This window comes from Embiotoca jacksoni, unplaced genomic scaffold, assembly GCF_022577435.1.
Source record: "Embiotoca jacksoni isolate LCO1_2020_lvr unplaced genomic scaffold, fEmbJac1.0.p SCAF_17, whole genome shotgun sequence".
In the NCBI taxonomy this organism is placed as follows: Eukaryota; Metazoa; Chordata; class Actinopteri; family Embiotocidae; genus Embiotoca; species Embiotoca jacksoni.
The window spans coordinates 8,481,605-8,501,300 of NW_027185307.1; the positions used below are offsets into that span (position 1 = coordinate 8,481,605).

At 41.4% G+C, this 19,696-nt stretch overlaps 3 protein-coding genes across 3 annotated transcripts; 1 reads left to right on the forward strand and 2 right to left on the reverse strand.

The window, feature by feature from the left end:
- The first annotated feature begins 1,531 nt into the window (after positions 1-1,531).
- Positions 1,532-4,682, forward strand: LOC138199201 (B-cell receptor CD22-like). The gene is made up of 8 exons (XM_069151138.1): positions 1,532-1,548; positions 1,898-1,977; positions 2,131-2,526; positions 2,874-3,176; positions 3,271-3,531; positions 3,684-3,756; positions 4,076-4,115; positions 4,632-4,682. Exons 2-8 carry the CDS (start codon positions 1,905-1,907, stop codon positions 4,680-4,682), a joined length of 1,197 nt encoding a protein of 398 aa, XP_069007239.1. The 5' UTR covers positions 1,532-1,548; positions 1,898-1,904.
- Positions 4,683-6,891: 2,209 nt separating this feature from the next.
- LOC138199202 (phosphoenolpyruvate carboxykinase [GTP], mitochondrial-like) lies at positions 6,892-11,003 on the reverse strand. The gene is made up of 5 exons (XM_069151139.1): positions 10,998-11,003; positions 10,390-10,636; positions 9,086-9,223; positions 8,636-8,731; positions 6,892-8,195 (listed from the first exon to the last, which is right to left on the reverse strand). Exons 1-5 carry the CDS (start codon positions 11,001-11,003, stop codon positions 7,726-7,728), a joined length of 957 nt encoding a protein of 318 aa, XP_069007240.1. The 3' UTR covers positions 6,892-7,725.
- A 1,848-nt stretch (positions 11,004-12,851) lies between these two features.
- On the reverse strand, positions 12,852-16,039 carry LOC138199203 (homeobox protein Hox-D3-like). Its single transcript, XM_069151140.1, has 5 exons — positions 15,682-16,039; positions 14,179-14,564; positions 13,949-14,089; positions 13,225-13,435; positions 12,852-12,859 (listed from the first exon to the last, which is right to left on the reverse strand). The coding sequence occupies exons 1-5, from the start codon at positions 16,037-16,039 to the stop codon at positions 12,852-12,854; spliced, it is 1,104 nt and encodes a 367-aa protein (XP_069007241.1).
- Between the last annotated feature and the right edge of the window lie 3,657 nt (positions 16,040-19,696).

Consider the following 19,696-nt stretch of genomic DNA (forward strand, 5'->3'; position numbering starts at 1 on the left):
CGCAGCATCATCCAGGCCTGTACATATGACATAATACTGCTTTGTAGAAGGTGAACTAAAGAGGAACATTTTAAGATAAAATCTTTGTAATATAAAGTTATTGTTTCTCTGTGGAGCTCAAACAAATTTAATGTTTTCTTCCTTTTATGGAGCAAACTCAAGATTAAACACAGCTTCATCAATAATCTGTAAATTTTGCATGTTTTGTCTTCTGTTCCAGTTTTTTTCAATAAATTTAAGGTTAAAACAATTTCCTCACTTTGTGTTTCTTTTTTTACAATAATTGACAACAGGACAGTTAAAAGTACATATTGGTGATGAAGAGAATGAAGAAGAAGAAGATGAAGAAGAAGAAGAAGTGTACATTTACTGACTGATCTGCTGATAGACATGAATCCTCGGTGCTCAGGTGTTCAGTGAGTCGGTGTGGTGCAAGTTTAATGTAGTTTTGATACTAAAACGTTATCAAATATAAATTGAGTGTGTGTGTGTGTGTGTGTGTGTGTGTGTGTGTGTGTGTGTGTGTGTGTGTGTGTGTGTGTGTGTGTGTGTGTAGGTGTCATAGAGAAGTGGTTGGATGAATGATGATAACTTCATGAGAATAAGTTGAGTCCTTCAAGTAAACAGGAAGTTGATTCTTTGTGTTCTGCAGGATTCTCACTGTGACTGCAGCCACGTTGTTTCATAAGTTTCTTCATCATGTCGACACAAGAATTATTTCTATTGATCACATTTGGTTTTTATTCATTTATATGAAAGACTTTGCTTCTGCTGTTTGTTGGCTGACATTTATTGACAAGTGAAAAATAATCAAACACATTAACTCTGCGCTGCATGAAGTTCACAGATCTCAACTTTTTCCAATAATATTTCTCATTAACATCTGAGAAAACTTCAACAAATTCCTCATCTGATCTGCAGTCAGTCATTTTTCCTTCAAGCTCGTCAGGTGCTCTGAAAGCAAAACACACTTCATTTAAATATAAGAAACGTAGCATCAACTACAGTTTTGTTTTCTTTGATTTGATGCCATTTAAACTAAAGTCAGCAGTTTGTGTCACCAGGAGACATTGAAATGTTCATAGTTCAATAATTTATAATCTTTCATCCTTGTAATCATCAATAGTTAACAGGGAACTACAAATATAAATCTTCTTTAGTTAGCAGAGTTTAAAAAGCAACACAAGTTACATTCATGTTAAAACAGATTTCCTGCAGAAGAAACAGCAGTTCGTTCAAACTAAACTAAACATGTTCAACATATTACACATCTGACTGTTAAATCTACTGTTCAGCAGACAGATGAAGGTCAGACATGTGATTAAAACCATGTTTGAGAATGAATACGTCATTCACACCCTGCTGAGCTCAAGATGCCCCAAAAAGGTGACTTCCTCTTTGACAGAGTCGGAGCAGGAAGGATGAAGACTTCGTGGAACAACAAGTCTCTTTGCTTTTACATGACAGCAAACAAACAGGGAAGTTGGTTATTTGATCGGCGGCTGATCAACTCAACTTCTTTCTCCTTTTGAGCTGCAGATTCATTCGGTAAGAAAACTACATTTGTTCATACTTTACATTTTTAACCTGAGAGAAAACACATTTTATATTTTATGAATTAGTTTTACTGAAATAAATCACAAATAAATTTCCGGCTGCTTCTGTAAAATTTAAACTGTAACATCAAGAAGTCAATTTGTGTTATTCAGATTTTGAAATTTTGAAAACTTTCAACAGATGTTAGTAATCGTCATTTCTAACACAAACATCTGGTTGTTTGGGAAATTTTCTGGTTTGAATGTCTGAATTTGATGTTTCTTTAAAAATGTCAATACTTTGTTAAAATTGTTCTTTGATTAAGACACTAAAATACAACATGGTTTTCTTCTTTTTCCAGTCTGGAGATGAATTTCCTGGCAGCTCTGTCTGTGAACGTGGTGACAGTCAACATGTTACTGAGTGTCTTCTTTCTTCCAGGTGAGCTGTTTGTTCACTCACTTTTATTTACAGACTCGCATCATTCAAACTTTCTAACATTTGAAAGGACTTTTTTTTAAAGGACTCATACATGTTGCAGGATTGTAGTTTATATATAAAGAACTTGTGTTAATCACTATTCTGATTTTACAGGTGTTTTGGCTGCTTGTCTTTATCGTAAAGACCTCGACATCACTGCACCAAAGCAGATGGAAGCACTGAGTGGATCCTGTTTGCAAATCCCTTGTTCTTTTAGACCAAAACCATCGATACCATCGACATCATCATTTGACAGCAAAAGAGAAATCTTTGTAGTGTGGATTAAAAAGTATCCAAATTTCCAGAACAGACAACATAATGTAGTTTTCAACAGTAGTGGGAACGTTTCCAAATATCCAATGAAAATTACTGGAAACTTGAATGAAACAAACTGCACCACTCTGTTCTCTAATTTAAGTACAAATCATTCAGACAAATACTTCTTCAGAATTGAGAACTGGCCGTTCAGGTCAACAGTGTTTTGTCATCCTCTTCAAATAACAGTAAAAGGTAACAAAGTTTTGTTTTTATTAATCTATTATATTATTTTTCAGAATAAAATGTGAAATAAGGAGAAGTTTTAATTTAAAAGAGCAAACACCATGAATATAATCTTCACTGTGAAATTAAACATGAACTGTAGGATTATCAGCAGTATCAGTGAAGATCCTGCTGGGACACAGTATACATTAAACAATCTTTGATTTTAATATCTTCAATCCTTCACATTTATCATCACTTTTTTACGTGTAGGATCAAATAATTTACAGTGTTTGGCCAAGTCTTTGTTATTTGTCTAGTGTCTAGTAAATGTGCTTTATATTACTGTGTAAAATCTGTTTTATCTGAAACCACAGATTCTCCTTGGAAACCCAGAATTGAAATCTCAGGTGATCTGAAGGAGAAGAAGTCTGTCACTATCACCTGCTCAGCTTTCACTCCCTGTCCACACTCCCCTCCTCAACTCACCTGGACTCTCCAACAAGACTCTCACAACAACATGGAGGAAAACACAGATGGAACCTTTACAACTAAAATCCAGGAGACCGTCACTCTGTCAGACTCACATGATGGAAACAACATCAGCTGCTCTGCCAGATATCCTGTGAATGAAGGAGATTTCAAGACAGCAGAGACAGAAGTGACTCTCAATGTTTCATGTGAGACGACCAGAGTTTGTTACTGGATCCTGTCAGCACGTCCTGATTCACGTCAGCTGTTTCTAATGAATAAAATCTGTCACGTTCTCCTCAGATGCTCCTAAAGACACCTCAGCATCCATCAGTCCATCAGGTTTGGTGTCAGCAGGCAGCTCGGTGAATCTCACCTGCTCCAGCAGAGCCAAGCCTCCCGTCAGCAGCTTCACCTGGTTCAAGAACAGCACAGATGGACCCATGAAAGTAGCTGAAGGAGAAATTTACAGCTTCAATGCAACAGATGAAGGAGTTTATTACTGTGTGGCCACAAATGATATTGGTGAACAGACATCATCTGTGATGCATCTAACTTGTACAGGTAAACAGGTTTTGTTTTAATCCATTATAGAGCATTTTACTATATTAATATAAAATCAGTGAAAACCCAATTTATTTACATAAATCTATTAACTTTTCCAAGTATTTTGTCTGTATTCTTTTAGTCACTTAGTCTCATTTTTCCAGGAACAGGGAGCTTTCCACTACGGCTTCTACTTATTACAGGGAGCACTGTCATTATTCTCCTACTGGTTGTCTGTATTTGGTAAGTATCATAAATTAAAGCATCTGAATGTTGAAGGTGTTTAAGGTGAGAGCATCATAAATAGGTGATATGGAAATTTGGTTCCTCACATTAAATTTGTTTACCATCAAACAAACATGTCATTCAAGTTGTTTTTTGTAGGCGACTTGCTGTTTGATTTATAAGCGTCAGTTCTCCTTTAGTTTCCCCCACAACCTCCACCAGTTGATTTCAATAAGATGTTTGTCACTGATGCACATTGAATAATGTATGTTTTATACCAGCCTTTACTCTCTCACTCTATATATAATTACTATGACAGCTCTCTCATGTTTTCCAGCTGGTTCAAGTCCAAATATTCAACTCGTCAACAGACTCAGGTGAGAAAATGCGAAACTTTTTGTTGTACAGTGCTGCACTGTTTTAATTGCACTCTACGAATGTAAATGATGTGAATAGTAAGCAGAACATTTTTGAGGTTACTGAGCAGAGACATAGAAAATGTGACAAAACAGCCTGTTAACAACACTGTGGGTGGAAACGTTGAGCAACAACCCACAAAAGACTGAACAAGCCAAACATCAGTCGACTGTTTCTGTCCGTTTCTGGATGCCATCAGGAAGCTGGTTTAAGAACAGTAGCAACTAGTCCTCATGCACATCAGACACATTTATTATTTTAGGCTTTTACATGATTTATAGTAGTCTGGATGAACCAACTGTGACTCACAGCTTCAGTTTTCTTCGTTGTTGTAACCGACTGGTAATTAGTGACCGATGGTGTGTGTGTGTGTGTGTGTGTGTGTGTGTGTGTGTGTGTGTGTGTGTGTGTGTGTGTGTGTGTGTGTGTGTGTGTGTGTGTGTGTGTGTGTGTGTATGTGTGTTTTTTTTCAACAGGACACAAAAGAAGCAGACTATGTCAACATGGTCGAGGTTCAGACATCATGAAGCTACAAGGAGAGGAGGAAGATGTCGACCTCTTCGTCAACAGACTGATTTATTATCTTTATCTCTTATTTCTGTCTGCACATGTTATTATTGATATTTTAGTGGATCGCAGCATCATCCAGGCCTGTACATATGACATAATACTGCTTTGTAGAAGGTGAACTAAAGAGGAACATTTTAAGATAAAATCTTTGTAATATAAAGTTCTTGTTTCTCTGTGGAGCTCAAACAAAGTTCATGTTTTCTTCCTTTTATGTAGCAAACTCAAAATTAAACACAACTTCATCAATAATCTGTAAATTTGGCATGTTTTGCCTTCTATTCATGTTTCTTTCAATAAATTTAAGGTCAAAACAATTTCCTCACTTTGTGTTTCTTTGTTTACAATAATTAACAACAGGACAGTTAAAAGTACATATTGGTGATGAAGAGCATGAAGAAGAAGAGGAAGAAGAAGAAGAAGTGTACATTTACTGACTGATCTGTTGACAGACATGAATCCTCGGTGCTCAGGTGTTCAGTGAGTCGGTGTGGTGCAAGTTTAATGTAGTTTTGATACTAAAATCTTGTCAAATATAAATTGAGTGTGTGTGTGTGTGTGTGTGTGTGTGTGTGTGTGTGTCTGTCTGTGTGTGTGTGTGTGTGTGTGTGTGTGTGTGTAGGTGTCAGAGAAGTGGTTGGATGAATGATGATGACTTCATGAGAATAAGCTTATATTATAAGAACAGTAGCAACTAGTCCTCATGCACATCAGACACATTTATTATTTTAGGCTTTTACATGATTTATAGTAGTCTGGATGAACCAACTGTGACTCACAGCTTCAGTTTTCTTCGTTGTTGTAACCGACTGGTAATTAGACTTGTTTCTGATTACGCAGCCACGCTGAAAGGCGGACCAATCACCGGCCAGTGTCGGTCGTTAGTGCGTCTGTCCCGCCTCCTCTTCACTGTGATTGGACGGCTGGTGACAGAGACGATCTCTCGGTGACCGGAATAACACGCTGAACACTCAGCGGCCCGTCACGCTGCTGGCGTTCATTCAAAACAACTTTAAAAATATGCTGAACATATACAGTCGATGTTTGTACGCAGGAAAAAGTGTTTTGGAGGTGGCAGCGGTGGAAGAGTGGCGGCCGGTTTAGGCGCGAGTTGATTGGTTGAAATTAACCCGAGGTCTCCGCCAACTCTGGATGGAACAACTACAAACCATCGGGTTGTTTGCACACCTGTATTCATGCAGTGAAATAGGTTCGGGTTCACACCAGGCCAGATTTATACACCAGCAGAAGTCCTTTAAATCTGCTCAGTAACTAACTGCAAACCATTGAAGAGCAGGTCGATGTTCATCAGCTGTTTGAACCAAATATTAAATAACTGTGAGGTGTGTTAATTTAACAAATGTGACATTAGCTCTCTAATTTCTGACCCATTTACAGTGAAATGCAACAGAAGCATTGATGCAGTTGATACGTCGGACCTGATGATGACGGATTCATCTCCCAACATTTCTAATTCAGTACATTTTCCCCTCAGAGTCAAACAAGGGAGGAGTTTGCTCTTCAAGTGCCGGTCAATATAAAAGAGGAGGAGATCCATTATGAAGATGTCAGCTTCTCCAGGCAGAGACCTGAACGTCTCACCGTCTCAGTGCAGGACGGCGGACAGCAGCAGGAGACGTAGTAGCACAGGTCCAAGTGTTGAAGGTAGAGAGGAGCGTTACGCACACAGCTGGTGGTCCAGAGGAGCTCTACGCTCAAGTGAAGACAAACTGATTTCAGTTTGGGGATCTCATACTGTAACTTTACTTTTTGCTTTTCAAGATGTTGATGTTAACAGGCCCTTAACGCCCTGCAGCTCACAGGCTTCAGTCAGTTATGATAATATCACAGTTCATATTTGTGTTCAGACTTCGTACATCTGTTGTACTGCAATAAGTAATCTGCATCTCACATGTACACCAGAAATAAAAGTCTTAAAGCTGTAAACAGGGAACTTAAATATAAATAACAAAAAGCAGCGATGTGAAAGATGAGATTTAGATTAAATATGTTATTTTTACTGTTCTTGTGCTGCTACATCCTTTAAAAAAAAAAAAACGTGTTAAACTACTGCAAAAATAAAGAAGTTACTGCTTCCGCTTTTGAAGATGTTTATTCATTGCACTGTAATAAAAATCTTGGAATACAACTGCAAAACAAAATTCCAAGTAATCTCAGTTGCATTTATTGGTCCAACATTTCACATATTGTGAGTAAACATCACCTGAAATCTTACAGTTTAATCACAAACATTACAAAAGTGGTGAGATGAAGAATTCATAGGAGTCCTGGACTACAATGTTCTCACTTTTATTTTTGTAATATCACACTCAATTTAAAATAAAGGGCAATATCTGGTGAGACTCAGTTGATAACGTATTGAAAATGTAATTCAAAACTTTTATTTAGTAAAAGTGTTCAAACTTTATCTGCCCTTTCAGAATTTATCCTTAAAAAAGGTCTTTGGTCGTCAGCCTGTAAACACTCGCAGCCTGGACGCTGCCTGGTTCAAAAAGGCACTACGAGGTTGATTGTACTCCAGCACCACGCCGGGAGTTGTGAGTGAATGGAGGTAGTGACATGAGCTTCTCTCTCTGGGAAACCCGAACATTCACGTCCCTCGCAGCCACCGGTCCCTCAAAGTGTTGCAGCATTAGTGTGAAGTAAGGTTGGTGTTGCAGTGTACATTTGGTTTTCCTAACAGATTTCTCTTCATGCAGAGAAGGGCAGCGGTCACGGACTGAGTTTTCATGCACAGAGAAGGTTAACTAGTGATTGAATAAGTTCTGTATTATTCTGACTGAGCAGCGAGGCTCTTATAGGAGCTGCTGCCATGTTTGTGGCTTGTATCTCCACCTGGTCATCAGTTTTGATGCTCACCTGTAAAAAGCCTTTCTAAGCTCCACATTTCTCTCTGTATGTAAACCCGGTCAGTGTCTCTGGTTCTGATCCGACTCCTGTGTCTCCCTCCCTTCTTCTGCTGTACTTCCTGTCAGCAGGGTTTTAACTGTGCACTCTGTCCTCCAGCGCCTTCAGCTCGGCCTCCACCTGAGCCGGCAGGTCGGCTCCGACCTGCTGGGTGAAGTAGGCTCTCAGCTCCTTGGTCTCCTTCTGCCAGAAAGGCTCGGGCACGTCGAACAGGGCGCCCATATCCACCTTGCCCCCGAGGCCTTTGGTTTCGATGGCGCCGTCGACCGGCAGCCAGCCGATGATGCTCTTCTTGGCCGCCTCGTCCTCCCTCTCCCTGCCGCAGCGCTTGAAGATCCACTCCAGCACGCGGGCGTTTTCGCCGAAGCCGGGCCAGAGGAAGGCGCCGCTCGCCGGGTCTTTCCTGAACCAGTTGACGTGGAAGATCTTGGGCAGGTGAGTCGGCGCCTTTCGGCTCTGCATGCTCAGCCGGTGAGCGAGGTAGTCGCCAAAGTTGTAGCCGAAGAACGGACGCATGGCGAAGGGGTCGTGCGTGATCATCTTGCCTGAAGGAAAAACAGTTGAATACTTTGTAAATGTGATGAAGCTTCAGTTTAGTTTATTGAGTTTATTTATAAGAGGGAGCATGTACAAAATACATTCATCTCAAAAAGATGCTTTGTACCACATCTAGCTACGAGCTCATTTCTATCTGCAGTCCCTGGAGAGGTGAAAGGAAACAATACAACTCAGAGCGAGATACAATCATGCATGTATCCAAAATGTATAAAAACAGGTTGTCAAATGTGAAATGATTATTTAAAATGAACTTTTTAGCTTCACGGGTGAAGAAACCTCTGCAGGTTTTTAGATTGACGTCGAGCTCGTTTGATTCATGAAAAGTTCATTTAAAGTCCGTGTCTGACCATTGTCTTAAAATACATCATCAACAGAAGGATTCTGGATCAACCTGAAGCTCAACAGAGCATCATGTGTATTTTCGTACCTTTATGCTCAGCAGCTGCTGTGACCTCTGACCTCATCGAGGCTCCGACGAACACACCGTGCTGCCAGTTGAAAGACTCGTAGACCAGAGGGACTCCTGACAACATCAGCATTTCATCATGTTTACTGCACAGCTTCTGTCCGTTGTAAATGTTCTTGTGCTGATATGAAACTGGTGTTTATGCTGTAATGACTCAAACTTATATTACGTTAAAGAAGAAGACAGAAACATCGTGTTGCATCAGGCAGACCGTGCACAGTGTACTTAAATACTTGAAGTCACTTCAAAAGCTTTTCCAGGATATAAAAACTGTCTAATTAGAAATAATCTACCTGTAGAAACAAAGAAAGAAAAGAAGGATTCTCCACATTTTTACTGCTTCTTTTTCCCTCTACTTCTAATACGAGGTCAAAGTAAAAAAACCTCTTCATCTGTGTCGTCGACACCAACCTTCAGGCCTCCTGCCACCGAAGATGATGGCGTCAATGGGAACGCCCTCCTCGCTCTCCCACTGGGGGTCGATGATGGGACACTGAGCCGCCGGGGCGCAGAAGCGGGAGTTGGGGTGAGCGCAGGGTGTCGAGCTTCCTGTGTAGAAAGAGGACAGTTTGTTCTACCTTGAGCGTTCATAGTGTTATTTAATGTGAGAGATTGGATCCAGAACTTATCTGCTGTCTGCTGTTTATCTCAGTTCATACTGTGTCTGATCTTCACAAACAGTTCCTCTCAGCGAGCTCCAAACTTCAAAAAAATGTTGAGCAAAGTGGTCTTAAGAGTGAGTTAGTAAACTTCTTAGAGCAACTCTGAAACCCTTATCTTAGTGAGATGTAGCTGACACCGTTGCTAGGTAGGATACGTCCTTCTAAAAGATGTGATTGGCTAATAAAATAAAAAGCTCTGTGTTAACGGGCACAGAACGGACAGTGACCTCCAGTGGAAATGAAATGAACTGCATCCTATTAAGAGGCTGTGAAAGTGCTGCAAGTGTTTGTTTGCAGTGTGTGTGTGTGTGTGTGTGTGTGTGTGTGTGTGTGTGTGTGTGTGTGTGTGTGTCACGCCTTGTTTTAGAAGAGGAAATAAAAGACATGGATGCACCTTGCTAGATTGTCTACAAGCAAGAAGTGGGATGTTCTGAATCTGTTTCTTCATAAATATGTTTCTAAAACTTCAGTAGTGCAGTTGAAGCTCTAAATGTTCTTTTACTTATCAATGTTTTCACAGGTTATTCATTGACTCACCACAGGCATTGTACGTATCATTGAGGATTAACAAGTGTGATGAATGTTAGAGTTTATTATAGCCCAATATCACAAGGCCTGTCTCAAAGGCTTTTCCTTTTACTTTAAAGTATCGGCGATAAACTGACTTTACCAGACGTAAAGGATTACTTCTTCTCATATTTTCAGTTGGAGTTTTTGGCTGGCTAGGTAGAGCACCTCTTGTTTGTTATTGCGGTATTTAATAATTAACTGTGCAATATGACAAGCCTGCTCAGTTCATTATTTATTTATTTAATAATGTTTTAACAGCATTCGCGCTTTCTTTTCTAGTACTTTAGGAACAGAAAGTTATTTGAAAACAAATTCCTTCAGGCCAGTTCAACTTCTGCTTTACCAAGTAATGGATCCATTTTTTGTCGTTACATTTTAGACAGCTCTGCAACACTTTGAGGCAGCGGTACGTGGACTGATTAAAATCAATGCTGGTCTTGTTTTCACTCGGTCATTTGTTCCTGCAGCTCCTCTGTTCCTCACCTGGAGTGTAGTGAACTCGATCCACTGGTGGAGCGGCTCCACGCAGGCTCTGCCGGCCACCACCGTGCTCCTCCTGCTGGGCGCCTGGGTGCTGGTGGGCTTCCCCCTCACCGTCACCGGCGGCATTGTGGGAAAGAACCGAGCTGGCAGCTTCCAGGCGCCGTGCCGCACGCGTAACATCCCCCGGCAGATTCCCACACAGCCCTGGTACAAACACCCGGTCGTACACATGGCCATCGGCGGCTTCCTACCCTTCAGGTGAGCCCAGAAAATTGAATAGCATTTAGTATTTCCTCTCAAGAGTGCACAGTTGAAGGGCAAGGAAATAAAAAGATGAAGAGCAAAGTTAACAAATTTGATTAAAAGACAACATGTTTAGGGCTTCAAATTATTTATGAACTATTTAAAGTTCATTCATAACTTATACTCTTTATTCATATTTAAAGGACCCGTTTTGTATCATATATATTTGTATAAATTTAGATTTCCGATGCTTTTTTTTTTTTATATTAAAAAGCTACATCTACAAATAGAGTGAAAACATCAAAACTGTCAGTCCACTGAGAAATACACACCGCTCGTATCCAGAAACTTTTTCACAAGTTTGCGATCATGTCACTTGTCAATCCTCAGTGTGGCCCACTTTCCAAATTTAATGTGGAAGAAAACAAGGCGATCATTCTGTGGAGTTCTTGGCAAGCAACAAGATCGAAGAAAATCTGTGATTGGCCGGGACGTGTGCCACTCAAAAGTCAGCCAATCAGGAGAGAGGGTCGTTCATATCTTTGCATCTTAAAAGCAAAGACAAAAAGCAGCCTGTTGTTGGTAGTGCTTCAGAAAGATGCTTAAGAGAGTAAAACTTCAAAGTGATAGGTTTGTGTCGTCATGGCTGATCATTTTAGATTATTATTCATACTATTGAACCACACAAATAAAAACGAAAATATTGCCTGTTAATTTCCAGATTCTCACACTAAAGCCTACTTTGCATGAATTCTTGCCCACAGTGCCATCTCTGTGGAGCTGTACTACATCTTCACCACCGTTTGGGGCAGAGAGCACTACACCCTCTATGGCATCCTGCTGTGCGTCTTCGCCATCCTCGTCTCAGTGGGTGCCTGCATCTCGGTGGCGCTGACCTACTTCCTGCTGTCAGGCGAGGACTACCGGTGGTGGTGGCGGAGCGTGCTGAGCACCGGCTCAACCGGCCTCTTCATCTTCGTCTACTCGGTTTTCTACTATAGGAATCGGTCGTCTATGAGCGGCCTGGTGCAGAGCACAGAGTTCTTCGGCTACTCTCTGCTCACAGCGCTCGTCTTCTCACTGATGCTGGGCAGCGTGTCCTTCTGGGCCTCACTGGCATTTATCTGTTACATCTATCGGAGTCTCAAGATGGATTAGACATATGTACACACACACACACACACACACACACACACACACACACACACACACACACGCAGCTGTAAACATATTTCCTCATCGCACACATGGACAATCTTCATTGTTTTCTTTTGCTCTTTCACTCACACACAACAAACACCTCCTATTGTGTTAATGGGAGGAGACACAGGGGCCTTTACCTTGATTTGAAGGGAGTTGAACTACCGTCATTTTTGAATAAGGGATAGCTGGGTGGACGGACAAATGAAGGACAATTGGGGTGGTGAGATCATCATGGATTTTAAGGATAAAATGGAATATTTTAGGACAAAGGGATGATTTTATCTCATCAGGAGTGAATGGGTGAAATGTATGATATACAAGTGAATGCATTGAATACATTGTACGATGCAGTGTGACATCACCTGCTCTGGTTGCTACTTCAGTATCTATATAAGCAGGACAGGAGCTAAATGTTCTATAGTCCCCATATTAACCAACTATTGAGACAGATGACTCACTGTAGTTTTGATCAATTATGCAGCAAGTGTTGTTACTTGCTCCTATACTCCCCCCCCCCACCCCCACCCTCTTCCTTCACACACACTTGACCATAGCAGCCTGTTCCAATATAACATTGTTTTGCACCAGCCCTGCAGTAGATAAGAGGAACAATGCCTGGTAGGTTGAAGAGCTGTTGGTGATGGGAGCAATATTGTAATTGTATTCTAAGGTCACCACTGACTGTGAATTTGGTTCTGATGTAAATAGTCTTTTCAATAAAATGCTTTTCAATACATTTGTCAGCAAACATCTTTTTTGTCTCCTATCTTCGGGAAATGTATTTATACCCTGCCAACATGAATCACATTTCAACAACAAAAAAGACAAGTCTCACACTTATAGTGTAGTATGTATTTTTTTGGCAAATATATATATTTTTTTATTGTTTTTGGCAAATGTATTTGTTTGTCATTCCAATTCAGTGATTACAAATTAATGAGCATTACATAGTCAGCAACTGCAACTACTTGACACGTTAAAAAAAAAAAAAAAAGATCCATCTAACTTGGACACGTCTATTGACCTTAAGGGCAAAAAAACACAGTGACCTACGTTAAGGAAACACAAAAGTTTAAAAAAGTTCCAAAAAAAGTTCACAATAAAATTCAGTAAAACACGAGTTAGAACAAGGCCTATGTGGCAGGATAAAAATTACCTCAATTACAAGTCAGGAAACTTCTGGAGGAGATTCTTGTATACAAGTCAGATGATATTTACAGAAAAGCGTGTACACTGGTGAGCTCAAAAATTCACTACAGGCTGGGGTTGTACATCATGGCAGGATTGAAGGAGTTATGGTTGCTCACATCTCTGCTCTCGAAGCCAATATTGTTGCCAACATTGTTGACGGGGGAACAGTTGGCGGATTAAGGGCACCGAGGCGATTACATGGGTCGACCTCAGGTGGCATAGGCCAGCTGGTCACCTGGGGTGTGTTGGGCACAGCAGACTGTACTGAGCCGGTGGGCCAGGAAGAGCAACCTGCAGAACCGGCTGGACCATTCATGGCGCCCATATAGAGAGCCGGGTTCTGTGGAGGCGCCGTCATCATGTGCTGGTTATAACACACCTGCAACTGTGGCAGCATCCCTCCCTGATACTGGAAAACAAACAAGTGGCATTTCAAAATTAATAATACTATTTACATTCTTGACAATATGACAAAAATACTGGAATTTTTTTCCCATTAACTTAAGAACATTAAAAAATAAGCAATATTGTTCGTTAACCTTCAAATATTCAGTCAAAAAAAAAAATCATCTCTCACTTCAGTGAGATTCAAATTCTGTATAAAATGCAGCCGCTTTTAGTCGTGCATGTAATGTGCATCATATGTAATTAGTTGGAGTATTACCATTATCACATTAAGAATTATATAATATTATGGTCAACCATATCCCATTTACAAAGCTTATCTAATTTGACTGTTTCATCTCGCCTTTAAGGCCGTAACCAGACTATGGTTAGGCCTCCATTTTGGATGTCTTGCTCTATGTCCAAACCGCCGTTTCTCTGTTATCAGTTAACAAGAAACCCGGGCCGGACAAACTTTAGCCTCAAACATCCTGAGTGCATATGTAGACCAGTGCTTGAAATAACGGGAGGTACTTACAGGTGGGATGTGTGAGGGCATGTTAAATATGGGTCCATGAAGCGGGGCGTTGTTGTAGATGGCATAGCGCTCCGCCACCCAGCTGGTGTCCTTCTGACGCCTCCTCAGGTTCATCCTGTGGTTCTGAAACCAGGTCTTCACCTACAAAACAAGTTCAAACAAACACTGATTAGAAGATCTATTAGAAGTCTTTGTGATTGTCATGCAGGAACCTTCATTAATCCTCTCACCTGTTTGTAGGTCAACCCAGTCACTTCAGCCAGGTTCTTCATTTCAATCGGGGAGAGGTACTTCTGAACACTGAAGCGCTGGAAGAGCATTTTCAACTGACCCTCTGAAAAGGCTGTGCGCACCTTTCCTTTGGGTTTAGTTACAACAGCAGTATCAGTGGTATCAGCAGAATCAGTGGTATCAGCAGAATCAGTAGTATCAGCAGAATCAGTCCTTGTCTCTTTTGGGGCTGTGAGTGGTGAGTCCAGAGCAAGATCATTGGCCACTAAGTCCCATAAAGTGGTATAAGTCAGCAGCTCCTTCTCGAAGAGCTCTTTCTCTGACCATGAGGAGGGGTCTGCCTGGGGAAGGATTCCCCCTTGGCTGCTGCCAGAGGCCCAGGACTCTGAAGAGAAAGGGGAACAGTGAGCACAAGTCAATAAGGTGGTAGTAGTAGTGAGTTGCAAGAGAAACAAAATACAAAAAGCAGTGTGTCATGGTCACTGTTTAGATATCTAGGAGTTGTTTCAATCCAGAATCAGCTCATCCAGAATGCAGCAGCTCTGGTCTTTAACCTCCTAAATTCACCACTACTACTACTACTACTACTACTACTACTACTACTCCTCCTCCTCCTCCTCCTCCTTCCTCCCCCCCTTCACTGTTTACCAGTAGCTGCCCACAGCTGCAGGGGGGGAGAGGGGGGGGCTGCTGCAGCAGGCTGCCATTGGCGCGGTGCCATCTAACCTGAGGTGCATGTTTTTTGGGTGTTGGGAGGAAGCCTGAGAACCTGGAGAGAATCCACACAAGTACAGGGGGAACATGCAAACTCCACACAGAAATGCCCAGGACTGGATTCAAACCCTGAACCTTTTTTGTTGTTGTTGTTTTTGCTGTGAGGCCACAATGCTGACCACTGTGCTGCCCATCCCTTGAATAGGAGAACTTTAATAACACTTAAAATGACACTTACTGATAGAACTTTGTAGTTTGGCTTTCTTGAATAAATTGTATTTTCTTGATTCCTGTTGTTCTGGGTTTTGTAGCCTCATGTCTGAAATGCACTTATTGTAAGTCGCGTTTGGATAAAAGCGTCAGCGAAATGTAATGTAATGTAATATCAAATAATATCATGGTACATTTTACTGCTACTATTTTTATATTCTTTGCACTTTCGGTACTTACAGTAAAGGACTATTTCTAACGTTTTGCTGCACTTATTTTGTCGCCACTATCACATTCTGCCACCAGATATCGCCAGTTTTCTTTTGAAAGGAGAAATAATTGGCGGGATATTTGAAAACCCTTCTGAAACAACGATAGACCTCAGCTGGATTTCATGGTCAACTTATTGTAAGTCGCTCTGGATAAAAGCGTCAGCTAAATGAAACGTAATGTCATGCAATGTAACTCCAGGAAGAAATTGGCGCCCTCAGCATGCAAGGAGGAAATGTAAGCACTGACAAAAATGATGAAAATAGCAGCGGGTGGACTGACTCTAGTTTGCGGTTTTGGATACATACCTGGTGAGACCTGGGCCTCCATGGAGATGTTTGAATCGCTCCTGGTCTGCTTGGCCTCGTTTTCCCGTGTGTCGTAGGGAGCCTGGTGCGGTCCGGGCAGCAACATGTTGCCGGCCTGGGCGCCGTTGAGATGAACAACCCCGGAGCCCTGGTGGAGGTTTTGGCCGTTCTTGGCTTGCTGGTGCAGGCTGTCCAGCGGGAAATCCGCCTGCGTAACAGGGTTGTTGATATCGGCTGTGTCGACGGCGTCGTAGTACGCCTGCAGTTCTTCGAAATTGTAGTTGCTCATGTCAGGGAATCCGGTTTCATCCCAGCTGGTGATGTTGTTTTGAGTCTGCTCCTGGTTTTGCTTTGACATCCCGGCGTACATATAGGTCCTGTAAAATGTAGTGAAGTCCAGCTTATGGAGCTCATCCATCCAACCAATTTTCTGCAGAGATAAAAACTCAAACTCAAACCTCAAAACTCAAATCCAAGAGCAGCTCAAGTCTTGGCACCAAACCGTCCAAGGAGTCCTCAGACTCATCAATACATGAGAGTGTGGGTTCTCTCCGGGTTCTCCGGCTTCCTCCCATCATCCAAAAACATGCACCTCAGGTCAGGTTACCTGGCGCCGCGCGAGTGGCAGCCTGCTGCAGCATCTCCCCCCTGAGAGCCCCCCTGCTGTAGTGAAGAAATTTCCCCTCGGGGATTAATAAAGTGTATAAAATAAAATAAAAAAAATAAAAAAAAAAAAAAAGATCGAACTGGATTTGTCCTCCTGAAGCGGGTCCTGGAACAGGAATAAAATCCAACTGGATAAGATCTTCTGATGCGCGAACTGGTCACAGTCTGGTGTATTAAGAATCGTTCCTTAAATATGAACACAATTTGGTACGGCCTCCTGAGACTTCCCCCCCCCCCCCCCATGTTTAACCACCAGGGTGGTGGGTAGGTGTTGTCAGCAGGTATGTGGGGGATTAAATTCCAGGCTCCTGGTGGCCCCGAAATGTTCACATTTAATTTCCTGCAATGGCAGCACACAAACCTTTAGTGCTTTTAACCCCTGATCACAAGTTTACTAGTTTCATAACTGATTTTGTTTTCAGGAGGCTCAGCTGCAGATTAATAGATTCTGGATCACAAGCATGGATATTTGATGAGGGTGGGTTTAAACCAGAAAGTCAAACCAGCTTCCCTTCTCTCCTGACATGGGGGACATTTTTTTTCCGCCATCAGCAAAACTTTTCAGAAAGATGGAATATTATCTTATTGCTTCATGTCTGCTGCTGTAGCAAAAAAATGTCCCCTTGGGGATTAATAAAGTAACTACCTAACCTAACCTAATAGGTGAGAGTGATCATTACCACCCAGCATGTGTGTTTTTACTCACCCTCCTTGTCTGTATTGAGGTAATGGTTCAAGGTAATGGTGTGAGAGAGTGATCAAAAGGAGAGGGTAAGGGACATCTCTAACTGAAGTCTGGCTCATTTGAATATGAATACACTGGAACTGGGGAATGGCCCCCCCTGTTTAACTGTCCTTGTGGTGGGTGTTGTCAGCAGGTATGTGGGGGATTTCATTCCAGCCAATCACTTCCATTGATTCAGCTTACTCATTTTAAATATGTTTCAGGTTAGGGAACACAAAAACAGTTACAAACAACAAAAGCAACAATTGATAAAGGTAAACCATTTTTAATTTAGCCCTCTTCTTTAACAATAAATGAACTGTACCTAAACTCACAACATTCACATTATTAAGGACCTGCTTAACTATTTTACTCAATGTCCCCAACATTGACTTGTGAGTTTTGCTGTATTCCCAATGTTGAACAGGCAAACCAAGCAGCTGCTTGGGAGCCCCGGGCTCCTCTTAATTTCCTGCAATGGCAGCACACAAACCTTTAGTGCTTTTAACCCCTGATCACAAGTTTACTAGTTGCATAACTAATGTTGTTTTCACCAGGCTCAGCTGCAGATTAATAGATTCTGGATCACAAGCATGGATATTTGATGAGGGTGGGTTTAAACCAGAAAGTCAAACCAGCTTCCCTTCTCTCCTGCCTTGTATGACATGGGGGAAATTTTTTTTCCGCCATCAGCAAACCTTTTCAGAAAGATGGAATATTATCTTATTGCTTCATGTCTGCTGCTGTAGCAAAGAAATGTCCCTTTGGGGATTAATAAAGTCATGACCTAACCTAACCTAACCTAACTGAAGTCTGGCTCATTTGAATACGAATACGCTGGAACTGAGTACAGCCCCCTACTTTAAATACCAATTTACTTGATTTTGAATTGGGTATGGTCTACTGAGAATCGCCCCCCCCCCCCCTGTTTAACTGTACATGTGGTGGGTGTTGTCAGCAGGTATGTGGGGGATTTCATTCCAGCCAATCACTTCCATTGATTCAGCTTACTCATTTTAAATATGTTTCAGGTTAGGGAACACAAAAAACAGTTACAAAAAAACAAAAGCAACAATTGATAAAGGTAAACCATTTTTAATTTAGCCCTCTTCTTTAACAATAAATGAACTGTACCTAAACTCACAACATTCACATTATTAAGGACCTGCTTAACTATTTTACTCAATGTCCCCAACATTGACTTGTGAGTTTTGCTGTATTCCCAATGTTGAACAGGCAAACCAAGCAGCTGCTACAGAGCCCCGGGCTCCTCTTAATTTCCTGCAATGGCAGCACACAAACCTTTAGTGCTTTTAACCCCTGATCACAAGTTTACTAGTTGCATAACTGATTTTGTTTTCACCAGGCTCAGCTGCAGATTAATAGATTCTGGATCACAAGCATGGATATTTTATGAGGGTGGGTTTAAACCAGAAAGTCAAACCAGCTTCCCTTCTCTCCTGCCTTGTATGACATGGGGGACATTTTTTTCCTCCATCAGCAAACCTTTTCAGAAAGATGGAATAGGTTAGAGTGATCATTACCACCCAGAGTGTGTTTTTACACACCTTCCTTGTCTGTATTGAGGTAATGGTTCAATTAACTGTGAGACAATGAGTGAAAGGAGAGGGTAATGGCTGCATCAGCATCTCTAACAGAGCTCTGGCTGGCCTGGATGCATTTGTTTGATCTTGTAGAGGCCAAGACACACAGGAAGGATGGGGTTAATGTTGATGGAGTGTGTTGAGCAATGCATTAGCATTGGTAGGTGCCAAGAGGATTAGACAATGACCTCTGATGACAGGCTGACTGCATCCTGGTTTGTCTTTGCTTTTGAACCATGTATTCTGTCTGGCATTTGAAAGGCTGTGCAACAGTTAAAATAGGGTTATAATAGCCATACATTTGTATAATTTTTTATTACGTTTGAAATGTATTGCATGTCTCCCTTTGAACAACTCAATAATAAATCAAACAGGAAACGGTAATCACCAGTCGGTTTATAACTAGAAACGCATAGTGCAGGGGTGTCAAACTCATTTTAGGTAAGGGACCACATACTGCCCACATTGATCTCAAGTGGGCCAGACCAGTAAATTCATAGCATAATAACGCATACATAACGACAATATTTCTCTATGTTTAAATCATTGGTGGAGGTTTTTGGATGATAAACCCTATTTTAAGGTTTTTCTACAATAAACTAGCAGATTGCCCCAGGCAGCCGCTTCTGCCTCCGGAGCAGACATCGCATTTACGCTGTTTTTGAAGCAATTACTGGATCGATTAAAACAATTACAAAATGTTTGTACTCATAAACCTCCATATTCTCATAGAAATGCAATTTATGTCTTTCTGTAATTTTCACACTTAGCAAAGTCATCCTGGCGGGCCGTATGTTTGACACCCCTGGTATAGTGAGTTAGATTTATTGCAGTCCTCAGACGACAAGTGAAGATTTTGCTCAGTCCGAGAGTAAATTGCTCTCTGAAGATGTCTTTGTTTGTGTGTGTGTGTGTGATTTTTATATTTAACCCCATTTTTTGTTGTTGTTTTAAAAGTCTGCCACGTTGCTGTTGTATCTTGTCACTCCCACTTTTCCCCAAATCACCCAGGCCTGCAACA

Coding starts and splice junctions, on each gene's coding strand:
- LOC138199201 (XM_069151138.1), top strand. CDS start 1,905: ATGAATTTCCTGGCAGCTCTGTCTGTGAACGTGGTGACAGTCAACATG. Junction 1,978..2,130: donor GAGTGTCTTCTTTCTTCCAG/GTGAGCTGTTTG, acceptor CTGATTTTACAG/GTGTTTTGGCTGCTTGTCTT. Junction 4,116..4,631: donor CAACTCGTCAACAGACTCAG/GTGAGAAAATGC, acceptor TTTTTTCAACAG/GACACAAAAGAAGCAGACTA.
- LOC138199202 (XM_069151139.1), bottom strand. Junction 8,732..9,085: donor CGGTGGCAGGAGGCCTGAAG/GTTGGTGTCGAC, acceptor TGATGTTGTCAG/GAGTCCCTCTGGTCTACGAG. Junction 8,196..8,635: donor AGCAGCTGCTGAGCATAAAG/GTACGAAAATAC, acceptor TTTTTCCTTCAG/GCAAGATGATCACGCACGAC.
- LOC138199203 (XM_069151140.1), bottom strand. CDS start 16,039: ATGTCAAAGCAAAACCAGGAGCAGACTCAAAACAACATCACCAGCTGG. Junction 14,565..15,681: donor GGAGGCCCAGGTCTCACCAG/GTATGTATCCAA, acceptor CTTTCTCTTCAG/AGTCCTGGGCCTCTGGCAGC. Junction 13,436..13,948: donor TGCCCTCACACATCCCACCT/GTAAGTACCTCC, acceptor TTTGTTTTCCAG/TATCAGGGAGGGATGCTGCC.